This window comes from Pteropus vampyrus, unplaced genomic scaffold (assembly GCF_000151845.1).
Source record: "Pteropus vampyrus isolate Shadow unplaced genomic scaffold, Pvam_2.0 Scaffold566, whole genome shotgun sequence".
Classification (NCBI taxonomy): domain Eukaryota; kingdom Metazoa; phylum Chordata; class Mammalia; order Chiroptera; family Pteropodidae; genus Pteropus; species Pteropus vampyrus.
In genome coordinates this window covers 667,745-690,841 of record NW_011889347.1, presented here as the reverse complement: position 1 = coordinate 690,841, position 23,097 = coordinate 667,745, and the positions used below count along the sequence as shown (strand labels likewise).

At 38.4% G+C, this 23,097-nt stretch overlaps 1 protein-coding gene across 4 annotated transcripts in view; it reads left to right on the top strand.

Annotated features, from left to right (window-relative positions):
• Window positions 1–22,274, top strand: part of ZDHHC9 (zinc finger DHHC-type containing 9) — a 47,447-nt gene extending 25,173 nt beyond the window's left edge. For all 4 annotated transcript variants that reach the window (XM_023525479.1, XM_023525477.1, XM_011384202.2 and 1 more), the window contains 7 exons: window positions 47–205; window positions 13,498–13,635; window positions 14,573–14,621; window positions 15,381–15,483; window positions 16,281–16,384; window positions 17,192–17,288; window positions 20,724–22,274. In XM_023525479.1, coding sequence (XP_023381247.1) covers window positions 47–205; window positions 13,498–13,635; window positions 14,573–14,621; window positions 15,381–15,483; window positions 16,281–16,384; window positions 17,192–17,288; window positions 20,724–20,840 — 767 coding nt within the window. In that variant the 3' untranslated portion in view covers window positions 20,841–22,274. The remainder of the gene's footprint in view (window positions 1–46; window positions 206–13,497; window positions 13,636–14,572; window positions 14,622–15,380; window positions 15,484–16,280; window positions 16,385–17,191; window positions 17,289–20,723) is intronic.
• Window positions 22,275–23,097: the final 823 nt, after the last annotated feature.

Here is a 23,097-nt window from a genome sequence, read left to right as displayed (position 1 = left end):
CAAATAATGGCTACCAGTGATGTTAACTGTCTTTACTGATCTACAGAAGCTACTAATGGTGCCGTGCCCCAGGGCCAGCGACCACCCCCTCGTATCAAGAATTTCCAGATAAACAACCAGATTGTCAAGTTGAAATACTGTTATACATGCAAGATCTTCCGGCCTCCCAGGGCCTCCCATTGCAGCATCTGTGACAACTGTGTTGGTGAGTAAAAGCACCAGGGCTTTGTCTGGGGGAAAGGCTGAGTTGAAGGAAAAGATCAGGGTGATTTTTCTCAGGAGAAATCGGTAGGGATGGGAAGATAGATTTCAATAGGAAACAACTTCAGAACAACTGTAATAAACTACTTCTATAGACCAAATTGGAATTTAAATATATTCTAGTCTAAATTTAAAAAAGAAAAAACCCTCTTTGGTAAATGGGGAAGTAAACAACCTGTTTTTCAAATCTAGATTTTCCTCTACTGGTTCTGTTTCAAATGGAACCCAGCTTACATAGTGGGAGAACCCTAGTCCACTGGAGGGCAGCATCAGGGAAGGAAGGGCTATGTAAAAAGTAGTTCCCAAGAAAGTTGCTAGCATTTATTGAGTTTCTGCTATATATTAGGCACTGCGTGAAGTGCTTTCCCTTTCTCTTGTTTAAGACTTGTAAGAAATCCATGAGTTAGGTATTATTCCATTTTAAAGATGAGGAAATAGGTGAAGCACCTTTGTGTAGATTCATATAATTAGTAAGAGTTGAAGGTAGAACAGGTCTGATTCCAAAACCCTCATTTCTTCTTCCTCTGCTGCAGCTGCAAAGGTGGTGGGTATATGTGTACATAATACATGGTCTGTGCTTCTCTTTGCATGTATGTGGTTTAGTTTAAATCATTGCCTAGTGTGTGCTGAGCCCTGGGAAAGATCAGAGACAGGCAATAAATATGTTTAACAATAGGCATATATATGCAATTTCTTATTTTATCGTATCAATAGGCATACTTCCAGCATTCTTTATATATGCCATGGAACAGGCCTGACTACATTGCTTTCCTCTTATTAGCCAATTCTTTAGGCAAAGGCTGAGAAGCTATATCTTACTTTATTTGGTAAAAAGCTCTATGTAGATAGGATTTTTAAAAATCGAAACTCATTTTAAATGAGCCAAGAAACTTGATATTTCAAGAAGGTATGTTGTGAAGATTTTCATAAAGAATTCCCTCTCGTTATTAATATTCTCAAATATAAAGAACTCAAATTGATTTTTTAAAAGAAACGCTAACATTTCAGTAGAAATATAGACAGTTAATAAAATAGGAAATACAATTAACTAGTTAACATAAAAACATTTTACCCCTACTAATAATTGAAGAGATAATAATTAAATCAGGATCTTTTTAATCTAGAAAATGAGCAAGGAAAACCTGATAACGCTTAGGTCTACATGGGTAGGAGTGCGAATTGGAACAATCTTTTTGGAAGGCAACCTAGTAAGATTCATGAAAACATTAAAAAATGTTTACCCTTTGATGCCACTGATTCCCTTTCTAGGAATCTATCCTAAGAAAATCAGAAAGTGGTAAAAGATTTATGTATATAAATATTTATTTGAGAGTTATTATAATAATGAAAAATCGGATAAATTTAATTGTTCACTAGTAGATAAATGGCTGAGTAAATCGTGGGACATTCATACAATAGACTTTTATGGGAAAACCTCATGCCAGAAAGTGAAATGAAAGAAAAAGAAAACAGAAGATAGGTTACATGTATAGTATGATCTCAGTTACAGATTTTAAAAATATAAGTATGTATAAAGAGATATGCAAGGAGATACTCTAGAATACTTCTAGATTGTTATCTATAGGTTTAGGAATTTCGAGTGATATTGTTTCCTTCATTAAAAAAAATCTTCAAAATACTATGAGCAATTATACGCCAACAAATCGGACAATCTGGAAGAAATGGACACATTCCTCGAAACATACAATCTCCGAAGACAGAGTCAAGAAGAAACAGAAAATCTGAACCAACCGATTACCACCAATGAAATTGAATCAGTAATCAAAAACCTCCCAAAAAACAAAAGTCCTGGACCAGATTGCTTCATAGGTGAATTTTACCAAACATTCAAAGAAGAATTATCATCTATTCTTCTCACACTATTCCAGAAATTTTAAGATGAGAGAAGGCTTCCAAACTCCTTTAATGAGGCCACCATTACCTTGATTCCAAAACCAGGCAAAGACATTACAAAAAAGAAACCTATAGGCTGATATTGCTTATGAATATTGATGCAAAAATCCTCAACAAAATATTAGCAAACTGAATTTAGCAATACATTAAAAATATCATACACCATGATCAAGTTGGATTTATTCCTGGGATGCAGAGTTGGTTCAATATCCGCAAATCAATTAATATGATACACCACATTAACAAATCAAAAGATAAAAACCATATGATCATATCAATAGGTGCAGAAAATCCAGCATCCATTTATGATAAAAAAAAAAAAAACTCTCAGCGAAGTGGGAAAAGAGGAAACATACCTCAACATAATAAAGGCCACATGTGACAAACCTACAGCTAACATCATACTCAATGGGGAAAAGGCTAAAAGCATTTTCCTTAAGATCAGGAACAAGACAAGGATGCCCACTTTCACCACTCCTCTTCAACATTGTATTGGAAGTCTTAGCCACAGCAATAAGACAAGAAAGAGAGATAAAAGGCATCCAAATTGGAAAGGAACAAGTAAAACTCTTGTTATTTGCCGATGACATGATATTATATAGAGATAACCCTAAAGATTCCACCAAAAAACTGTTAGAACCGATCAATGGATTTGGTAAAGTAGCAGGTTACAAAATAAATATTCAGAAGTCAGTGATATTTATACACCAAATGATGAACTTTCTGAAAACAATCCCATTTACAATTGCATTGAAAACTCTAAAATACCTGGGAATCAAATGATCCAAGAAGGTAGAAGACCTGTTTTCAGAAAATTATAAGTCATTGAAAAAAAGAAATTGAAGAAGATACAAATATGTGGAAGCATATACCATGTTCATGGGTAGGAAGAATCAACATTGTTAAAATGGCCATACTACCCAGAGCAATCTATACATTCAGTGCAATTCCTATGAAAATACTAATGGCATTTTTCAGAGAGCTAGGACAAATAATCCTAAAATTTATATGGAGCCATAAAAAACCTTGAATAGCCACAGCAATCTTGAGAAAGAAGAACAAAGTTGGAGGTATCACACTACCTGATATCAAACTATACTACAAGGCTACAGTAATCAAAACTGCATGGTACTGGTATAAAAACAGATACATTGATCAATGGAACAGAATAGAGTGCCCAGAAATAAATCCATGCCTATACGCTCACTTAATATATGAGAAAGGAAGTAAGAATATACAATGGGGTAAAGACAGTCTTTTCAATAAATGATGTTGGGAAAATTGGACAGATACATGCCAAAAATAAATAAGCTGGACCACCTTCTTACACCATATACAAGAATAGACTCAAAATGGATTAAAGACTTAAATGTAAGGCCCAATACCATTAAACTTCTAGAAGAAAACATAGGCAGTAAACTCTGATATTACTAACAGGAATTTCTTTTCAGATATATCTCCTCAGGGAAGGGAAACAAAAGAAAAAATAAACAAATGGGACTACATCAAACTAAAAAGTTTTGTACAGCAAAGGACACCATCAGCAAAACAAAAAGATAACCAACTGTTTTGGAAAAGATGCTCACTAATGATACATCTGATAAGGGGTTAATAATACCCAAAATATACAAAGAACTTATACAACTCAACAACGAAAAGTAATCCAATTAAAAAATGGGCAGAAGACCTGAACAGACACATCTCCAAAGAGGAAATACAAATGGCTAATAGACCTACGAAAAGATGCTCAAGGTTGCTAACCACCAGAGAAATGCAAATTAAAACCACAATGAGATATCACCTCACACCTATCAGAATGGCTATCGTCAATAAATCAAAAAACAACAAGTGTTGGGGAGGATGTAGAGAAAAGGGAACCCTCATACGTTGTTGGTGGGTTTGCGAATTGGTATATCCGCTATGGAAAACAGTATGGAGGTTTCTCAAAAAATTAAAAATGGATATACCTTTTAATGCAGCAATTGCACTCCTGGGTATTTATCCAAAGAAAACCAAAACAATAATTCATAAAGATCTATGCACTCCAATATTCATGGCAGCACAATTTACAATAGCCAGGATGTGGAAGCAACCTAAATGCCCATCAACAGACAACTGGATAAAGAAATTATGGTTCACATATACAATGGAATATTACTCATCCATTAAAAAAATGAAATCCTACCATTTGCAATGACATGGATGAACCTAGAGGTTATGCTGAGTGAAATAAGTCAGACATGGAAAGAAAAATACCATATGATTTCATTTATATACAGAATCTAAGGAACAAAAAGAAACTAATCAAAAACAGACTCACAAATATAGTGGACAATCTGGTGATGGACAGAGGGGAGGGGATTTGGGGACTGGGAGAATAGGGTGAAGGGTTAAAGAAGTACAAATTAGTATTTGATAGTTGGTCATGGGGACAGGGAGCATGGCAGAGGGAATACAGTTAGCATTAATATGTTGGCTAGGTGGAGGGCCAGGGGAGGGAGGGAGCAATTTTGGGGGATCGTTTTATGAACTATACAGATGTCTAACCAATGTACTGTGTACTTGAAACTAATTTAAATAAATAAATTAAAAAAAAAGAAATTAAAAAAATATTTGGGTTTTCTACAATGAGTATTTATTGCTTATACTATAAGGAAAAAGGTGTGATTTAAAATATGGTAAAATATATTTGTAGAAATCTTCATTTCCAATATTTTTATATGGCAGATTTGCTTAGAGTAAGACTTGAACATGTCATTCTTCTCTACGTCTTCCTTTCTTTTCTGAAAAGATATTGTAGTCCTTTAACTGAGAGATATATTATTCTTACAGTCTTATTTTTTGGCCAGTACACAGTTTAATGTTCTTTAGAAATGATAGATTTTATTCTCTGTGCTTTTTTTTGTTCCTTAAAATAATACATGTTCATTGTAGAAAATATATGAAGTACAGAAGGTGTAAATAAAACTTAGTCCTAAACTCACTCTCCATTTTGCTTTATTTCCTTCCAGTCTCACTCTGGTTTGCAAAGTTAGATCACAACATGTTAATTTTTAATCCTATCTTTGTCACTTAACATTAATTTTGAGCATTTTTCTTTCGTTTTTTAATTACAGTTGGGATACTATATTATATTAGTTTCAGGTGTACAGCAGTTATTTGACATTTATATAACTAACAGAATGATCACCCTGACAAATCTAGTACATAGTTATTATAATATTATTGACTATATTCCTTATGCTATACTTTACATCCCCATAACTATTTTGTAACTACTAATTTGTACTTCTTAATCCCTTTCTCTTTATCACCCATCCCTGATCCCCCTCCCATCTGGCAACAATCAAAATGTTCTTTGTATCAGTTTGTTTCTGTTTTGTTCATTTTGCTCTTTAGATTTCACATGTAAGTGAAATCATATGGCATTTGTTTTTCTCTGTCTGACTTACTCCACTCAGCACAATACCCTCTAGGTCCATCCATGTTGTTGCAGGTGGCACAGTTTCATTCTTTTTTTATGTCGAGTAATATTCTATTTTATATATGCACCACCTCTTCTTTTTCCATTTGTCCATTTATAGACACCCAGGTTGCCTCCATATCTTAGCTACTGTAAATAATGCTGCAATGAACATATAGATTCTCGTGTTCCATTGAAGTAGTGTTCTGTTTTTGTTTGTTTGTTTGTTTGGTTTTTGATAAATATCCAGAAGTGGTGAGATAAATGGGTCCTTCTTTATCTCTGTTATAGCCTTTATTTTAAAGTCTATTTTGTCTGGTATAAGTATTGGTACTTCAGCTTTTTTTGCTTATTTCCATTTTCATGAAACATCTTTTTCCACCCCTTTACTTTCAGTCTTTGTGTGTCTTTTGATCTAAAGTAAGTCTCTTATAGGCAGCATATGTAAGGGTCTTGTTTTCTTATCCATTCAGTTACCCTATGTTTTGATTGGAGCATTTAATCTATTTACATGTAAAGTAATTTTTGATAGATATGTAGTTACTGCCATTTTATTATTCATATTTTTTTATGTTTTTTTTTTCTTCTTAAAGAGGTCTCTCCAACATTTCCTGTAATACTGGCTTGGTGATGATGAACTCCTTTAATTTTTTTCTTGTCTGGAAAGCTCTTTATCTGTCCTTTGAGTCTACATGATAGCTTTGCTGGGTAGAGTAATCTTGGTCGTAGGTCCTTCCTTTTCATCATTTTGAATATTTTATGCCAACCCTTTCTGGCCTGCAAAGTTTCTGTTGAGAAATCAGCTGCCAGTCTTATGAGTGCTCTCTTGTAGTAACTAATTGCTTTTCTCTTGTGGCTTTTAAGATTCTCTCTTTGTCTTTAACCTTTGGCATTTTAATTGTGACGTGTCTTGGTGTGGGCCTCTTTGGGTTCATCTTGTTTAGAACTCTGTACTTCCTGGGCTTGTATGTCTATTTCCATCATGAGGTTAGATAAGTTTTCTATCATTATTTCTTCAAATAGGTTTTAATTTTTTTGGTCTCTCTTCTCTTTCTGGTACCATTACGGTATAAATCTTTGGTACACTTGATGTTGACCCAGAGGCCCCTTAAACTATCCTCATTTTTTTGGATTCTTTTTTCTTGTTGCTGTTATGATTGGGTGTTTCTTCTACTTTATGTTCTAAATCACTGATTCAGTCCTCTGCTTCATCTAATCTACTGTTGATTCCTCCTAAGGTATTCTTCATTTCAGTTATTGTATTCTTCGATTCTGACTCATTCTTTTTGTTTTTTTTTATTTCCATTTTTATGTTTTCTGTCTCTTTGTTGAAGTTCTCATTGAGTTCATCTGCTCTTCCCCTAAGTTCACTGAGCATCCTTATAAGCAGTATTTTTTCCAGCTTTATTAAAATACAATAGACAGTTAATTAATTGCTCACATCTTTGCCTCCTCCTACCTTTTACCGTTGCAGGGTGATTTCTTATTTCTCTCCATAGTTGTAATGTTTCTGTTCATCTAGATCCTAGGTGACTTTGCTTGCTGTTTGCTCTGTGTTTCTGTCACAACTTTGATGTGGTTGCAAGAGGAATGAACAAAGCCTCTATCATCTACACCATAAGCAATATTTTGAACTCTGCATGTGGTAGATTGCTTGTTGAATTTTCTTTAGTTCTTTTTCCAGAGCTTTGTTCCGTTCTTTCATTTGGGACGTGTTTCTTTGTCTTCTCATTTTGGCCACCTCCCTGTGTTTGTTTCTATGTACTAGGTAGTACTGCTATTTCTCCCGGTCTTAGTAAAGTGGCCTTATGTAGTAGGTGCTTTGTGGAGACTTGTGGTGCCGTCTCCCTGGTCTCCTAAGCCAGGTGCTCCAAGTGTGTCCCTTGGGTTCTGTGTGCCTTTCTGTTGTAGTTGAGCTTTGGTTGCTGTTCGCACATCAGTGAGAGGGATTGACCCTTGGCTGATTGGTTGTGAAGACTGGCTGGTGACTACAGTGGAGGAGCTGTTGTGCAGGGGCTGACCCTGCAGAGCAGGATTCACTTTAGTAGGGCTCTAGTGCCTGTCCAGTAGGCCCTTAGAGTGTAACATTTTCAAATATGAATGCTGAGCTGTGCTCCGGCTCAGACAGCAGCTGACCACTTAGCATGCAGGCTGAGGCCTCCTCGGAGGGGCCCTGTCACAGGCCAACTTCAGTTGCAGCCTGTGCCCTGCCTGGAGCCACCTGTCATGAGCCAGCAAGCAATCTGCAAATGGCTGCCACCGACACTGGTCTTAGATGTGTCTTGAGATGCTAAGCCATGAACCGAGGCTGGCTGCCACTAGTGCTGGGTTTGAGGCTGCTCAACAAGAGTTTCAGGGCACACCGAGGCCAGATGCTACTTGTTTAGGTTTTGTGAAACCTTGAGAGATTTTAGGAACGTTCTCAGCATGAGCCAAGACAGGCCAGTTGTATGAAAAATCCACTGGAAGCTGCTTTGGTGGGCCAGCAAGTTGGGTGGGGAAGTTTCTCAGGGAATCACCAGAGTGGGGCGACCAGTGGTAGTTACATTGATGGAGACTCAGATATGGCAGCTGCCTGCATCTGCACACTGTGGGAGAGGGCTCAACAAAGGAACAATGGCTTCTGCCAGCACTTATATCTGGGAGAAAGCTTCCCCTCTAGCCTTCTCCCCGAAGCCAAACAACTCAGTTCCTCTCTGTATGTCCCTGACACCTTCCAAACTGCTTCCCCAGAGCTTGAGCTCAGAGCCACTGAGACTGTCACCAAGTATGTATGCATGCAGGCCCCTTAAGAGGAAAGTCTGCGACTCCCTTGGCCCTCCATCTTATTCAGCTACTCTCTCTGCTAGTTTTCACAGGCAGAAGTTGTGGGGACTTCTCTTCTTGGCACTGGAACCTTGGGCTGGGGACCCTGGTGTGGGGCTGGGACCCCATGCTCCTTAGGAGGTATATTCTCAGCCAAGATGCCTCTCCCAGTCCTCAACCGGCACACATGGGTGTGTGACTGGCCCTTTTCACACCTCTGCCTCTCCTACCAGTCTCGAGGTGGCCTCTTCTGTGTGTCCCTAGTTGTAGGACTTCTGTTCAGCTAGACTTTAGGTGACTCCCAATGATGGCTGTTCTGTAGTTTAGTTGTAATTTCTTTGTGGTTGTGAGAGGAGGGAAGCACAGCATTTACCTACTCTACCATCTTGACCAGAAGACTATCTTGAGCATTTTTAATTCATCTTTAATATGTGTTTTTTGACTATATTATTTTAATGACTGCATAACTCATCACATAACTATATTCTAGTTTATTTAGCCAGTCTCTTATCACTACATAAAATTCACAATTCCATTTTATTCATCATTATAACACTGTAATCAAGATTATTAAATTTATGGATATGGTAAAATTAGAACCTTCATACATTTCTGCTAGGATTGTAAAATGGTTCAGCCACTGTGGAAAACAGTTTGACTGTTCCTCAAAAAGTTAAGCATAGGAGGGGGGCAACCAAAATGGCATGGGTGATAGAGGCTCTGTTCATCCCTCTGGCGACCAAATCAAAGTTGTGATGGAAACAAGGAGCAGCAGCAAGGAAAAATCGCCTGGGATCTACAACATAGAACGATGGGGAAATCCAAGAAATTACCCTGCAACAGTAGGAGGTAGAACAGGGCGAGGACACAGGGCTGCCTGATCTCAAGTGGCTGAGTGAGACAGAGGCTGCGGCAGCGGCAGAACCCTTTTAAAGGGGCCACGTTCGTGAGTGGATTTTCATGGTGACGGACCTGCTTGCTCTGAGCACTAGTGCCAATTTGGCTGCGTGCAGGGGACACCAGGGACTTACAGGAGATATTGTCGGAGTGAGGGCTGAGGCGAGACTCGCTCCGTAGAGAAGTGCCGGCGATATCCATTGTTCTCAGTTGAGCCCTCTTTCCCAGTGCGCGGACACAGTGCCACCATAGCCGTGAGGTCATCAAACTGGATAACAGGGGTCACTCTGCGCAGAGGATTCCCTGAAACCCTGCCTCCCCCAACTCGAGGCCCCACCCAAGCCACATCCAGGTATATCCTCAGCAAGTCAGGTGCTCCTTGCTGAGCAGCACCTAGACTCACACTGGAGGCAGCTGACCTCGGTTTCTGGCGTGGCCTTTTGAGGCAACTGTAAGTACAGCATCTGTGGATTGCTTGCTGAATCTTAACAGGTGGCTCTGGAGGCTTGGGATAAGTTTGGCCTGCAGCTGAACCCCTCTCAGAACTGTGCCACTGGACACCTACTTCACAAATCTACACTCATAAGACTGAGAGACTTAGGAGCTTTGCTAAGTACATAGAAACAGACACAGAAAGGCAGACAAAATGGGAAGACAAAGAAGCAGAAACCATATGAGAGATTCAGATATAATGGAGTCAAGTAATCTAACAGACGCAGAGTTCAAAACACTGGTTATAAAGATGCTCAATGAACTTTTGGTTAAATTCAGTGAGAATGTCAACAAAGAGATAAAAAACATAAAAATAGAAATGGAAATTATAAAAGGGAACCAGTCTGACATGAAGAACACATTATCTGAGATGAGAAGTATATTAAATGGAATAAACAAAGGAATAAACAGAATGAATAAAGAAAAGGATCAAATGTCTTATCTAGAAGATGGGAAAGCCAAGGACACTCAATCAGAATGGCAAGAGATAAGATACCAAGACTCAAAAAATAATTTAAGGAGCATATGGGACACTATTAAGAGTCCAAACATCTATCTGATCAGCGTAACTGAAGAAAATCAAGATGTTGAACAGTTGTTTAAAGAAGTAATGATGGAAAACTTCCCTAACCTGGTGAAGGACATGGACATAAAACCCCAGGAAGCTCAGAGAATTCCAAAAATCAGGGATCCAAAGAGGGCCAAACTAAGACACTTCATAATGAAAATGCCAAAGGTTAAATACAAAGAAAGAATATTAAAAGCAGCAAGAGAAAAACAGATAGTTACTTATAAGGGGAAAACCCATAAGACTGGCAGCTGATTTCTCAAAAGAAACTATGCAGTGCAGAAGGGCTTGGCAAAACATATTCAACAGGATGAAGACCGAGGATCTACAACCGAGAATAATTTATCCAGTAAAGCTATCATTTAGAGTTGAAGGACAGATAAAGAGCTTCCTAGACAAAAATAAGCTGAAGAAATTTATCACCGCCAAGCCAATATTACAGGAAATGTTGGAGGGACTTTTTTAAGAAGAAAAAACATGTATCAAAAACATGAATAAAGAATGGTGACAACTACATTCCTATCAATAAGTACCTCAAATGAAAAAGAATTAAATGCTCCAACTAAAAGGTAGAGTGGCTGAATGGAAAGGAAAACAAGACCCCTACATGTTTCCTATAAGAGATTTACTTCAGATTAAAAGACAGACTAAAAGGAAGGGGATGAAAAAACATATTGCTTTGATGGATCTAGAAGGTATTTAAGTCAGACAGAGAAAGATAAATACTATATGATTTCACTTATATGCAGAATCTAAGGAATAAAAAGAACAAACTAATCAAAAATAGACTCACAACTATAGTGGACAATTTGGTGATGGACAGAGAGGAGGGACGTTTGGGGGGCTGGGAGAATGGGGTGAAGGGTTAAAGAAGTACAAATTAGTAGCTGATGGATGGACATGGGGATGGGGAACAGCATAGGCCATGCATTTAGAATGACGATGTTGGCTAGGTGGAAGTTCAGGGGAGGGAGGCAGCAGTTGGAGAGGTGACCATTTTACAAACTGTATAGATGTCTATCCAATGTACTGTGTACTTGAAACTAATTAAAATAAATAAATTTTTTTAAAAAGTTAAGAATAGAATTATTACATGACCCAGCAATTCCATTCCTGGGTATATACCTGTATTAACCTGCTTGGGCTGCCATAACAAAATATCACAGAATGGGTGGCTTAAATAACAGAAGTTAATTTTCTCACAATTCTGGAGGCTAGAAGTCCAAGATCAAGGGGTCAACAGGGTTGATTTCTGGTGAGGCCTCTCTCTCTCTCTGGCTTGCAGGTGGCCACTTTCTTGCTGTGTCCTTATGTGGACCTTGTTTCTGTGCTTGTGCACTTCCGGTGCCTTGTCCTCTTCTTTGAAGGATACTAGTCTTATAGGATTAAGGCTTCACCCTTATGGCTCATTTAACCTTAGTTACCTTCTAAGAAGTCCTATCTCCAAATACAGTCACATTGGGGGTTAGGGCTTCCACATATGAATCTGGGGGGACACAATTCTGTTTGTAACAATACCAAAGAGAATTGAAAACAGAGATTCAAACATTTCTGTACGTCAGTGTTCATAGCAACATTGTTCACAATAGCCAAAAGATGGAAACAACCCAAGTGTCCATCGGTGGCTGAATGGATAAACAAAATGTGGTATATCTATACGATGAAATATTATTCAGCCGCAAGGAAGAATGAAGTCCTGATACATGCCACAACATGTATGAACCTTGAAAACATAAAGCTAAGTGAAAGAAGCCAGACACAAAAGGCCACATATTGTATCAGTCTACTTATATGAAATATCTAGAGTAGGCAAATTCATAAAAATTCATAAAGGAAATAGTATATCTCTATTTCCTTATGCGATTACTGAAAATGTATTCTGCTAGAGGAGTGTGAGCATTATTAAGACTTTTGATGCACATTACTAAATTACTTTCCAGAATGGTTCTCTAAATTTATACTCCCACAAACAGTATATTAGAGTGTTCATTTACCCTATTCTCATTAGCACTGATATTATTTTTTATGTTCTTATTTTGATAGGCAAAAAATGTCTTATTGTTGTACTAGCATTGCACTGAATTATAAGTGAATCTGAAAACATTTAAATATATTTTATATGGTATTTATTAACTTTTTGCCTTTTGACTATTTCCTTGAAGGAGTATTTGTATTTTGTTATTGATTTGTAAGGACATTTTATATACCAAGGTACAAAATTTACATACATTCCTGCTGGGCTTTTTTTTCCTTTTTAATTTTTTATAGTATATTTAATGTATATAGAATATTTTTTTTAAGTTTGTGGAATCAAATCTATTTTTCTTTGTCATCTGTGTTTTTTTCCCCATTACTTTTATGTTCAGAAAATCCTTCTTTGTATGGGGCATAAATCTTTGTCTATCATTTATGCTTATTTTATGGTTTCACTTTGTTTTTACATTTAACTCTTTAATTCTTCTGAAATTACTTTTGATAGTGTGAGGGGAAAAATATAACCCTATCTTCCACCAAATTGCCAATTGTCTCAGAGTCGTTTATGGAACAATACTTCCTTTCATCACTGATTTTGTAATGCCGCCTTTATTAGACAGAGAATTCTTATATATTCTAAAGTGTTTCTGGGTACTCTTCATTCCATTGAGCTATGCCACACCATTTTAAGTATTGTAGTTTTATAGTCTTTTGCTAACTGGAGGTGAAGAAAAACAACATTACTCATTTTTCGAAACTTCCTTGGCTATTTTTACTTATTTTTTCTTCCTGAACTTAGTAGGCCTACCTGCTAAGATTTTTCTTTGGAAAAGCAATGTCTCTGTGTTAACTGGCAGTGAGACTGATCACTTAATGCTTCAGTGCCTCAGTTTCCTCATCTGTAAATGGAGAAAAGAATATCTTCTTTTGCTTAACTTCCAGGGTGATTATGGGGACCAAATGAGATGGCTATGAAAACATTGCGAAAAAGTAAAAAATAGAAACTAGTTTCTTACAGTTGAAATAAGCAATGATCCTGGGGTTTTTTAATTAGTTACTACGTGGATAGTGGGTTTGCACTGTGTTTTGGAGGCTTTGGCACTGGACTCTCTTTCTTCCACAGAGCGCTTCGACCATCACTGTCCCTGGGTGGGGAATTGTGTTGGAAAGAGGAACTACCGCTACTTCTACCTCTTCATCCTTTCTCTCTCTCTCCTCACCATATATGTCTTCGCCTTCAACATCGTCTATGTGGCCCTCAGTGAGTATGCAGGGTAGTGTGTATTATTGGAGTGGGGGTGGGAGAAGACTTGAAGACAGTTTAGGGGAGTGGTTGGGTTTCCTGGTGCAACTTTACCATTGTGAAGGTGCCTTAGGACCAGTTAGAAATGAGCTTTAACGTCTGCTCTCGAGCAGGCCTCCAAACCTTAGCTCACATCAATTAGTATTTACTGAGTGTTTTGGCCTTCTCACTGGCTCTCTGTTGGGGACTGGGATCATAATAGCTGGTCTGTACCCAGAGTACTGGGAATTTCTGAGGTGATCCCAAAAATTGGAGATGTGTTTTTCCTGTCTGCATCCTCTCTTTTTCTGCCTTGTAAGACCTTCTCTGTGCCAGGTAGTAGAAGCACTTATACACAGAATGCCTTTTATTAGCTCTTGGTTTACTTTGGGAGATCGAAAATTCACACTCACATGTGTGCATGTGCACACACACATACATACACACATAAATCATCAGATAATAAATAAGGACAGATGGGATGTGGAGTTAAAGGAGTGGTCTTGATCAAGATAGCTTTCTGGGAAGAGATGAGTTCTCAGCTAGATTTTGAATAAGGGAGGACACAGATTGGTGAGGAGAGAGAATTTTTCTTGGATATTTCTGATTTCTTTAATCTATGAATGAATATATCTCTCCATGCCCATAGTTAGGGGCTAAGGAAAAGGGAGAGGAGCCAGGTGATTTGCTTCTGCCTGAATCTCTAGTTTAGTGCTGGGTCCCACATTGGAGATGTGAACACTTTGGTCAGGAAACTACTGGCTTAGAGCTGAGAATCCCTTGTCTGAGTGAGGGCTTATCTCATGTCAGCTTGTAACAGGGGATAGAGAGGAAAGGAAGTAAGTACTGGGATAAATATGCATTTTTTTACTAAAGTCACTAATTTTTCTCTCTATTCCTCCTCACAATTTCACAGAATCCTTGAAAATTGGCTTCCTGGAGACGTTGAAAGAAACTCCTGGAACATATCCTCCCTTGGCAGTATGTGCCTGTGAATCCCTTTTAAATTACTTTTCAGCATGCTTTCCATATGCAGTTCTCCCATCATCTCATTTTTAAGATGTCAGAGAATACCAAAGTCTAAAAAAAAAAAGATGTAGTCTTAGTGGTAGCAACCAGAATGGAAGATGGCCAGGACTTAAAGGGAGGTCTTTCCCTTACCCCCGTCTCTACTGCTTCCCTCCCAAGTCCTTCTGATCCCACACTCAGCCCTGCTTTCTATAGAAGGTTGTCTTTGCCTCAATAGACTTCTTAAGTAACTTGCTGGAAGTCCCACCTTCCTGTTACAGCTAAGGCTTATTTTGTACAGCAGTTGCATTTCTGAAAATGAGATTCAGATGGGATTTCTATAAGTCACATCCTGTTTTTCCCACCAATTTATTATTTATAAAATTTTTTGATAGATTTTCCATTGGCAGTGATGGCCAACATTGTTTAACTTTGCCCCCCTCATAAATGTCACCTTCGAAGAGCTAATGATGAGTAAACAGGCAGATTCACTAGAGATGTTAGAGAGTTACTCATAATGAATAACCAGGAATCTTTACCTGTCATAAGTGTTATATCCAGTGAGTTTAGAATTTGCCTGTTGTTATATATGGATACTCGGTCATTTGTGATATATGTTCTGAGAGGTAAAGATAGTGTGACTAGTGCTATGAATATGAGCAGAGGCATTGAGTCCCCTTGTGTGGCTTCTTCAACATTCCTTAACATTACCTTACTGTTCTAGAAGTACTCATTTGTTTCTTCACACTCTGGTCCGTCGTGGGACTGACTGGATTTCACACTTTCCTTGTGGCTCTCAACCAGACAACCAATGAAGATGTGAGTTAACTTTCCCTTATGAACACATATTCTTCTTCTCCCCAAAGCCTGTTTTTACCTGCTAGAGAACTGGGTCTCCAGGGCCTGAGAGGTTGAGGCAGGCAGAAACATGGTATGGGTGATTGTTAAATTTGATACGCAAAAGAGAAAGTAGACTGCTTTGTTTTCAGCCAAATGCCTATAGAGAATAAGAAATAAGAGGTTGAATCATTGGGTGGGTACAAGTTCTTCAGCTGTTCATAGGTCTTTAAAAGATAGTTGATGCCTCTGGATTTGGAATGGACAGGGACAGGTGCACTGAATAAATTCTTGCTTTTTAAGTTACCAATTTGTGTTCACTGTAGAAAATCAGAAAATACAGATGAGCAAAAAATAGCAAATAAGTTCCTGTAGCTTTATCTCCTAGACATTACCACTATTAATGGTACGATATATAGTCTTCTTTCTAGACTTTAGACTTGTTCCCACGTTTGTTTATGTGACTATATATTTTGTGTTTTTTATTTTGTATTTTTAAGTGAAAATAATAATATCATTCAGTTATCTGCATTTTTCACTCTATTGTGAACATTTTTCCATTACTATGCATGTACTTTTTTCCCTTTTCTTATTGTAAGATACGCAGTACATAAAATGTACTCTGTTAACTATTTTTTAAGTATAATTCAATGGCATTAAATATAGTTATGTTGTATAACCATCACCACCATCCATCTCCAGACTTTGTTTTATCTTTCTATGTCTCATATATTTTTTCAACAAAATTTTTTATGTAAGCTTTGGCTTTTATCTTGCAGATCAAAGGCTCATGGACAGGGAAGAATCGTGTCCAGAATCCCTACAGCCATGGCAACATTGTGAAGAACTGCTGTGAAGTGCTGTGTGGCCCCTTGCCCCCCAGGTACTCAAGGTCCCTGGGACTCTTGGGACTAGCATCTCAACCTGATCTCATTACCTGGTCTGATGCCTTTTTCTGAATGTGGCCTCTTTGTGTCAAATATATCTTCCCAAGGATTGTCCCTTGGTGCCAAAGCTACATGGACCATAGACCATGGCTAGTTTTTTTTTTTTTTAGTGATTCTATCTATCTATCTATCTATCTATCTAATCTATCTATCTATCTATCTATCTATCTATCTATCTATCTATCTATCTATCTATCTATCTATCTATTTAACAGTAAGGGATATATATATATTTACACTGTGTGTTCACCTCCCATAGTTAGATTTTTTTCTGTCACCACATATTTGACCTCCTTTACCCCGTCTACCTCCTACCTCCCCCCACCCCCTACCCTCTGGTAACCACTAGTCTATAGTCCATGTCCATGAGTCTCTGTTTATCCTGTTTAATTGTTATTTTAGGTTTATAGCCCACATATAAGTGATATGTCATTTTCAACTTTTTCTGTTTGGATTATTTCGCTTAGCATGATTATCTCGAGGTCCATCCATGTTGTCGGGCTAGTTGTTTTGAAGGGTTAACCTTTCATTCTTATTTTATTTATTCCCTGACTGATGTGGTGTTCCCTAGTTTGTGGGGAAAAAAGTAAATGGAAGACAGAAGGCATTTGCTAGGATCAGGCTGGACTGTCAAAGGGCAGGTTTATGTTTTCCAGTATATACAACAAGTTTCAATGGGTGGATGGGTGGATGGGTGGAAGGGTGAATGTGAAGTACTTTAGTAACTCTCCTATTTCCTTTAGTGTGCTGGATCGAAGGGGTATTTTGCCACTGGAGGAAAGTGGAAGTCGACCTCCCAGTACTCAAGAGACGAGTAGCAGCCTCTTGCCACAGAGTCCAGTAAGTGTTCTTGATTTTAAGACTTTAAGGCTGAGTCGGTGATAGAGAATGTAGGCTAAATTTACACCTTAGAGATATAATTAGGCAGTTTCACGTCCAGTCACTCTAGCTGCCCTGTCTCTGCTTCTGTCCTTGCATCCCCTAAGATCTTTGTGCCCTTGAGGTAGATTAGGATTTCTTCGACATTCTGTGCCAGCCACTGTGTTAGGTGCAGGATACGCCAGTGAACAAGGCAAATGATGTCCATGCTTTCAAGGAGCTCATTGTCTAGTGGGGATGAGAGATGAGAAAACAGGCTGTTGCTGGACATCATGAAAAGTGCCTTGACGAGGGAAGCATAAAATGCTATAGGAGCAAAGATAGGGGTTGGAGAGTGGGTTGGAGTTAGTGGTGTGGTTACTTTGGTAGAAGGGTGCTTCTTCACTGGAATATGCAGATATTGTGGGGACTCTCCCAGCTGTCCTGCTCAAGATATACTTTATACAGTATGTTCCTAAAAATTTGTTATCAGAGCTTTCTTTTTTTATAGTAGCTTTATTGAAATATAATTCACATACCATAAAATCCTTATTTCAAATGTACAATTCGCTGGTTTGTAGTATATTTACAGAGTTGTACAATCATCCCAATAATCACTTTTAAAATATTTCATTATTCCCCTTCAAAAACCCTGTACTCATTAGTAGTTATTTTCCCTTTCTCCCCAATTTCTCCAGCTGCAGCCCTAGGCAACTACTAATCTACTCTCTTTACAGATTTGCCTCTTCCACGCATTTTATAAATGGAATCATATAGTATGTGGTCTTTGTGACTGGCTTCTTTCATTTAGCATAATATTTTCAAGGTTCATCCATGTAGCAGCATGTAGCAGTACTTCATTCTTTTATATGGTTGAATAATATTCCATTATATGATTAGACCATATTTTATTTATCCGTTCATTAGTCAGTGGACATTTGGGTAGTTTCCACATTTTGATTATTATGAATAATGGTGCTATAAACATTTATGTACAAGTTTTTGCATGAACATGTTTTCATTTCTTTTCACTATGTACCTGGGAGTAAAATTGCCGGGTCATATGGTAACTCTATTTTTAGCCTTTTGAAGAATTGCTTGACTGTTTTTCAAAGTGGCTGCATTTTACATCTACACCAGTAGTATATGAGGGTTCTAATTTCTTCATATCCTTGTCATCATTTATTATCTGACATTTTGATTCTAGCCATCCTGGCGGGTGTGAAGTAGTATCTCATTTTGGTTTTGATTTACATTTCTTTGATGACTAATGATGTTGAACATCGTTTCATGAGCATCTTGGTCATGTGTATATCTTTGGAGAAGTGTCTATTCAGATCCTTTGTCAATTTGAGTTTTTTTTTATTGTTGAGTTGTAAGAATTTTTTATATATTTTATTTTTATTTATTTTTCCCATCTTTAATTCCCCTCCCTCACACTTCCACCCCTGACCTATGGATGTTGTCATTTCCCCTTAAGAACTGGATCTCTGAAAGCGGGGTGGGGTGTCTCCTCCCACATGCTTGGGGCGTGCACCCAGGGCCTGGCATCCTCAGGGCCTGGCGCACCTGGGGGGCCTGGTACATCTGGGGGGCCTGGTGCACCCGGGGCCTGGCGCGCCTGGGGTATGGTGTGTGGCTCCACTTGGGGTGCGAACCCAGGACCTTCTGTGTGTAAAGCAGACGTGCTAACCACTACACTATGGAGCCACCCCCAGAATTCTTTATATATTTTATATACAAGTCCCTTATCAGATATATGATTTGCAAATATTTTCTCGCATTCTGTGGGTTGTCTTTTCATTCTTTTTGATGGTGTCCTTTAAAAGGTTTAAATTTTGATGTAGTCTAATTTATCTATGTTGTTGTGACTGTGCTTTTGTGATCAGATCTAAGAGACCATTGACTAATCCAAGGTCATAAAGATGTATGCCTCTGTTTTCTTCTAAAAGTTTTATAGTTTTAGCTCTTACATTTAGGTCTTCGATCCATTTTGAGTTAATTTTCATTTATGGCATGAGATAGGGGATCCGAATTCTTTCTTTTGCATGTGGCTATCCAGTTGTCTCGATGTTGTTTGTTGGAAAGACTATTCTTTCTCCATTGAATTGTCTTGGTACCCTCATCAAAACCATAAATGTGAGAGTTTGTTTGTGGACTCTCAATCCTATTTCATTGATCAATATGCCTATTCTTATGCTAGTACCATACTGTCTTGGTTACTATGGTGTTGTAGTAAGTTTTGAAATTAAGAAGTGTGAGTCCTCCAACTTTATTCTTTATTTATTCAATTGTTTGTCTATTCTGAGTCCCTCGAATTTCCATATGAAATTTAAGATCAGCTTCTTAATTTCTGCAAAGAAGCTAGTTGGAATTTTGATGGGGATCATATTGATTCTATGGATCAATTTGGGGAGTATTGCCATCCTAAGAAGATTAAGTCATCCAAGCCATTAACATGAGCTGTCTTTTCATTGATTTAGGTCTTCTTTAATATCTTTCAATAACGTTTTTAGTTTTCAGAGTAAAAGTTTGATACTTCTTTTGTTATGTTTATTCAGAAGTATTTTATTCTTTTTGATATTATTATAAGTGAAATTATTTTCCTAATTTCATTTTTGGATTATTCATTGAGTGTATATAGAAATACAATCAATTTTGTATATTTATCTTATATCCTAAAACTTTGCTGAATTTGTTTATTAGTTCTATATAATAGATTTTTAGTAGACTTGAATTTTTCTTTAAAAATAGAATCCTACCTTTAAGTGAATGCTTTTCATAAGGTAGATAATTGTTCTCTACTTTCCTAAAATTTGAATTTTTTTTTGAAATACAGCAAACCCACTTTTATATATTATCATCATTTTGATAATAATTTTTGTGATGAGTCTGGTTTTAAATCATAATAATTTAGGTTAGTGATTCTCAGCTGAGTGTGGGAAAGGGTGGTATTTTAGAATCCCTCTAGAGACATTTTCAAAACCATATATATCATTGTAAAATTTTGCTATCCCAATCACTTTGGTTTAGAATCACTATTTTCGTGAGTTGTGTGTTAGGGCAGAAACAAGATTGAGAACCACTGATCAGGTGTTGTTAGACAAGTATGTTATAACATTCTGTTGTGAAGGGCAGGGACCTGTGTAATTATTTGTGGTCCCATTATTATTATCATGAATAATAATGGTAGCATCTCTCCACATCAGTTAAGAATAGAACTCAAATAAACATCAGTTGCATCCTGCTGAGAAGATGACAACGGTCTGGTCTTGGCTCTGAGTTTGGTGTTGATTGCATATCTGTAACATTGGTGTGGTTGATAGGTTGACAGGAAGAGCTCAGTGTGTACTGATTATCTTCAATTGGATTTTGAGAGTGTGCTTTGTATTGAATTTGCTATCTTTTCCTTCTCAGCCTCTAACAGAACATCTGAGCTCAAATGAAATGCCGGAGGACACCAGCACTCCTGAAGAAATGCCACCCCCGGTACCCCCAGAGCCACCACAGGAGGTGGCTGAAACTGAGAAGTAGCCTATTTGTGGAAGAGACTTTTGTTTGTGTTTAATTAGAGCTGTGAGAGATTTAAGGGGAGAAGATAAATCTGAGACAGAGAGCAAGTAAGCTGTTCACTTTACTGTTTTTCTTTGGTCTTTATTCACCCAGTTGCACACTGACGTTTTCTTGCTGCAAGTTTCCCCCCTCCCCTGGACTCAAGGCAGTCACAGAAGATGTCAGTGACCTCTGGTAACTGGACAAATGGGTTTCTTGGGCCCTGGCACTGGTTTCCCACAGCCTCAGCCACAGAGTTTCCTTGGACTCTCCTCTCTTCCCTCCAAATCCCAGCTCTCCTGCTTGGGGTGATTGGTCCAATTCTGGGATTAAAGTTTCTTGAGACTGGCTCAAATCCTCTCCAGCTGCTGCATGGCATGAGTCCAGAGACAGTCACAGAGAACTCTGGCCAGGGGCCTTCAGAATAGAAGAGAATGGAGAGAGGGGTTGGAGGATTCTCCTGGCTACAAAGTGCCAACATTGTCAACAAATCCTTTTAAGAATGGGGCAGGTAGCTTCCACTTGTTGTATTTATTCATGTAGCTTCTCCTTTGTCCCCCATTCACTCTCTAACCCTCAAGCCCCAGTCTTTTCCAATTAGATATATGTAAGTAGTTGTAGTATAGATAACAATTTAAATTTCTTATAGACTACCTGGAAACTTTTGAATACCTGTGCCATTTTCAATAAGTATTTATGAGATGCCAATGTCATGGCCCCTCGCACTCTGTCTCAATTTCTCCTCCTTTCTCAATAGCCCTTTTTAACTTGTTTTCCTTCTAACTCTTGCTCCCACTAAGAGCAGAAATGGCAGTAATAAAAGTCTGCACTTTGATGGTTCCCTTTCCTCAGAGGAAGCCCAAGTGCTCGCTTAAACACTACTCCCTCAGACTCCCTGTGTGAGGCCTGCAGAGGCCCTGAATGCACAAATGGGGAAACCAAGGCACAGAGAGGCTCTCCTCTCCTCTCTTCTCCTCTCTCCCTACGTCCCCTCAAAAAAAAAAAAAAAAGAAAAAACAGGACAACTAGTACTTCCATTAGGCCTTGGCAGAGTGAAAAGGGAAATCCCAGCACTGCTGCCCTCCCGGGTAACCTACTCCAAGGCCTTGGCCCACCTTGGGCTTGGTAACCACACCGGGGGCTTCCTCCAAGCCTCACTCTTCCAGCACTTCCACTGGCAGAGTCCCAGAGTCGCTTTACCCTGGGGGTGGGCTGTGGCCCCCAGTCAGCTCTGCTCAGGACCTGCTCTATTTCAGGGAAGAAGATTTATGTATTATATGTGGCTATATTTCCTAGAACACCTGTGTTTTTCTCTTTCTAAGCTAGGGCCCTGTCTGGATGACTTATGGGGAGGGGGGAAGTGTAAACTAGAACTTTTAATCTATTCGAAGCTGATTAAACTGTGTCTAATGCAAACTGCCTGCCTCCTCCTTCCCCTTTCCATTTCAAGGACCACCATGGGGGTGTGAGTGTCTTTGTGTGGGTGTGTATGGGGTTGGGGTGGGGTCAAAGAGGTTGCTTGTTATTAGCCATACTCCCATTTTCCAGGGGACCCTTGGGTTGGAGAGATAGTTCCCAAACTCTCCACTGATCTCTACTACATTCTGGGCCAAAGTTTACCTTATTTTGGAGTATGAAGAAAGGGCTTTCAAGGCAATATACAATGTTAGCAAAATGGGGAGAGTCGGGGGTTATATTAACTTAACAGAAAAGTGTTCTTTATTAGGATATTCTGTTTATGCAGTTGGATGATGTTGATTGTAAATAAGCCTTGGTTATTAAAGTAAGCTCATCAGGGCCTCCCCTGGGAAATATTTTGTTAGTGATCTTTTACAAGCGATGGTATATATTTCTTTTTAAGTGGTCTGTAATCAAGACTTCTTACCAATTCCTATCTCATTCTTCCAAGTTAATCAGAATTAATGAAATTTGGCTGCTCCCAGAGTTTTCTCTATGTCTTCCTATTTTCCTTACAGCAGAATTTCATGATCCTCAGAGAGGGAGACGGGAGGACGAGGGGAAGAGGGAGGCAGAGGGAGGCTGACTCAGATTCTTTTCCTATCTGCCTCTACTTTACCATTCTCTTTCCGGCTCTATCAGTTTGTCCTTGTAGTTATATTTTAGTCAGTTCAAAATAAAGTCAAGCCTGGAGAGTATGACCAGTTAACTTGCCACTCAGATAAATTTCTTCTTAGTCGGTTCTCAGTCCATCCTGTCTCAGCCTATCTCTCCTGGGCTA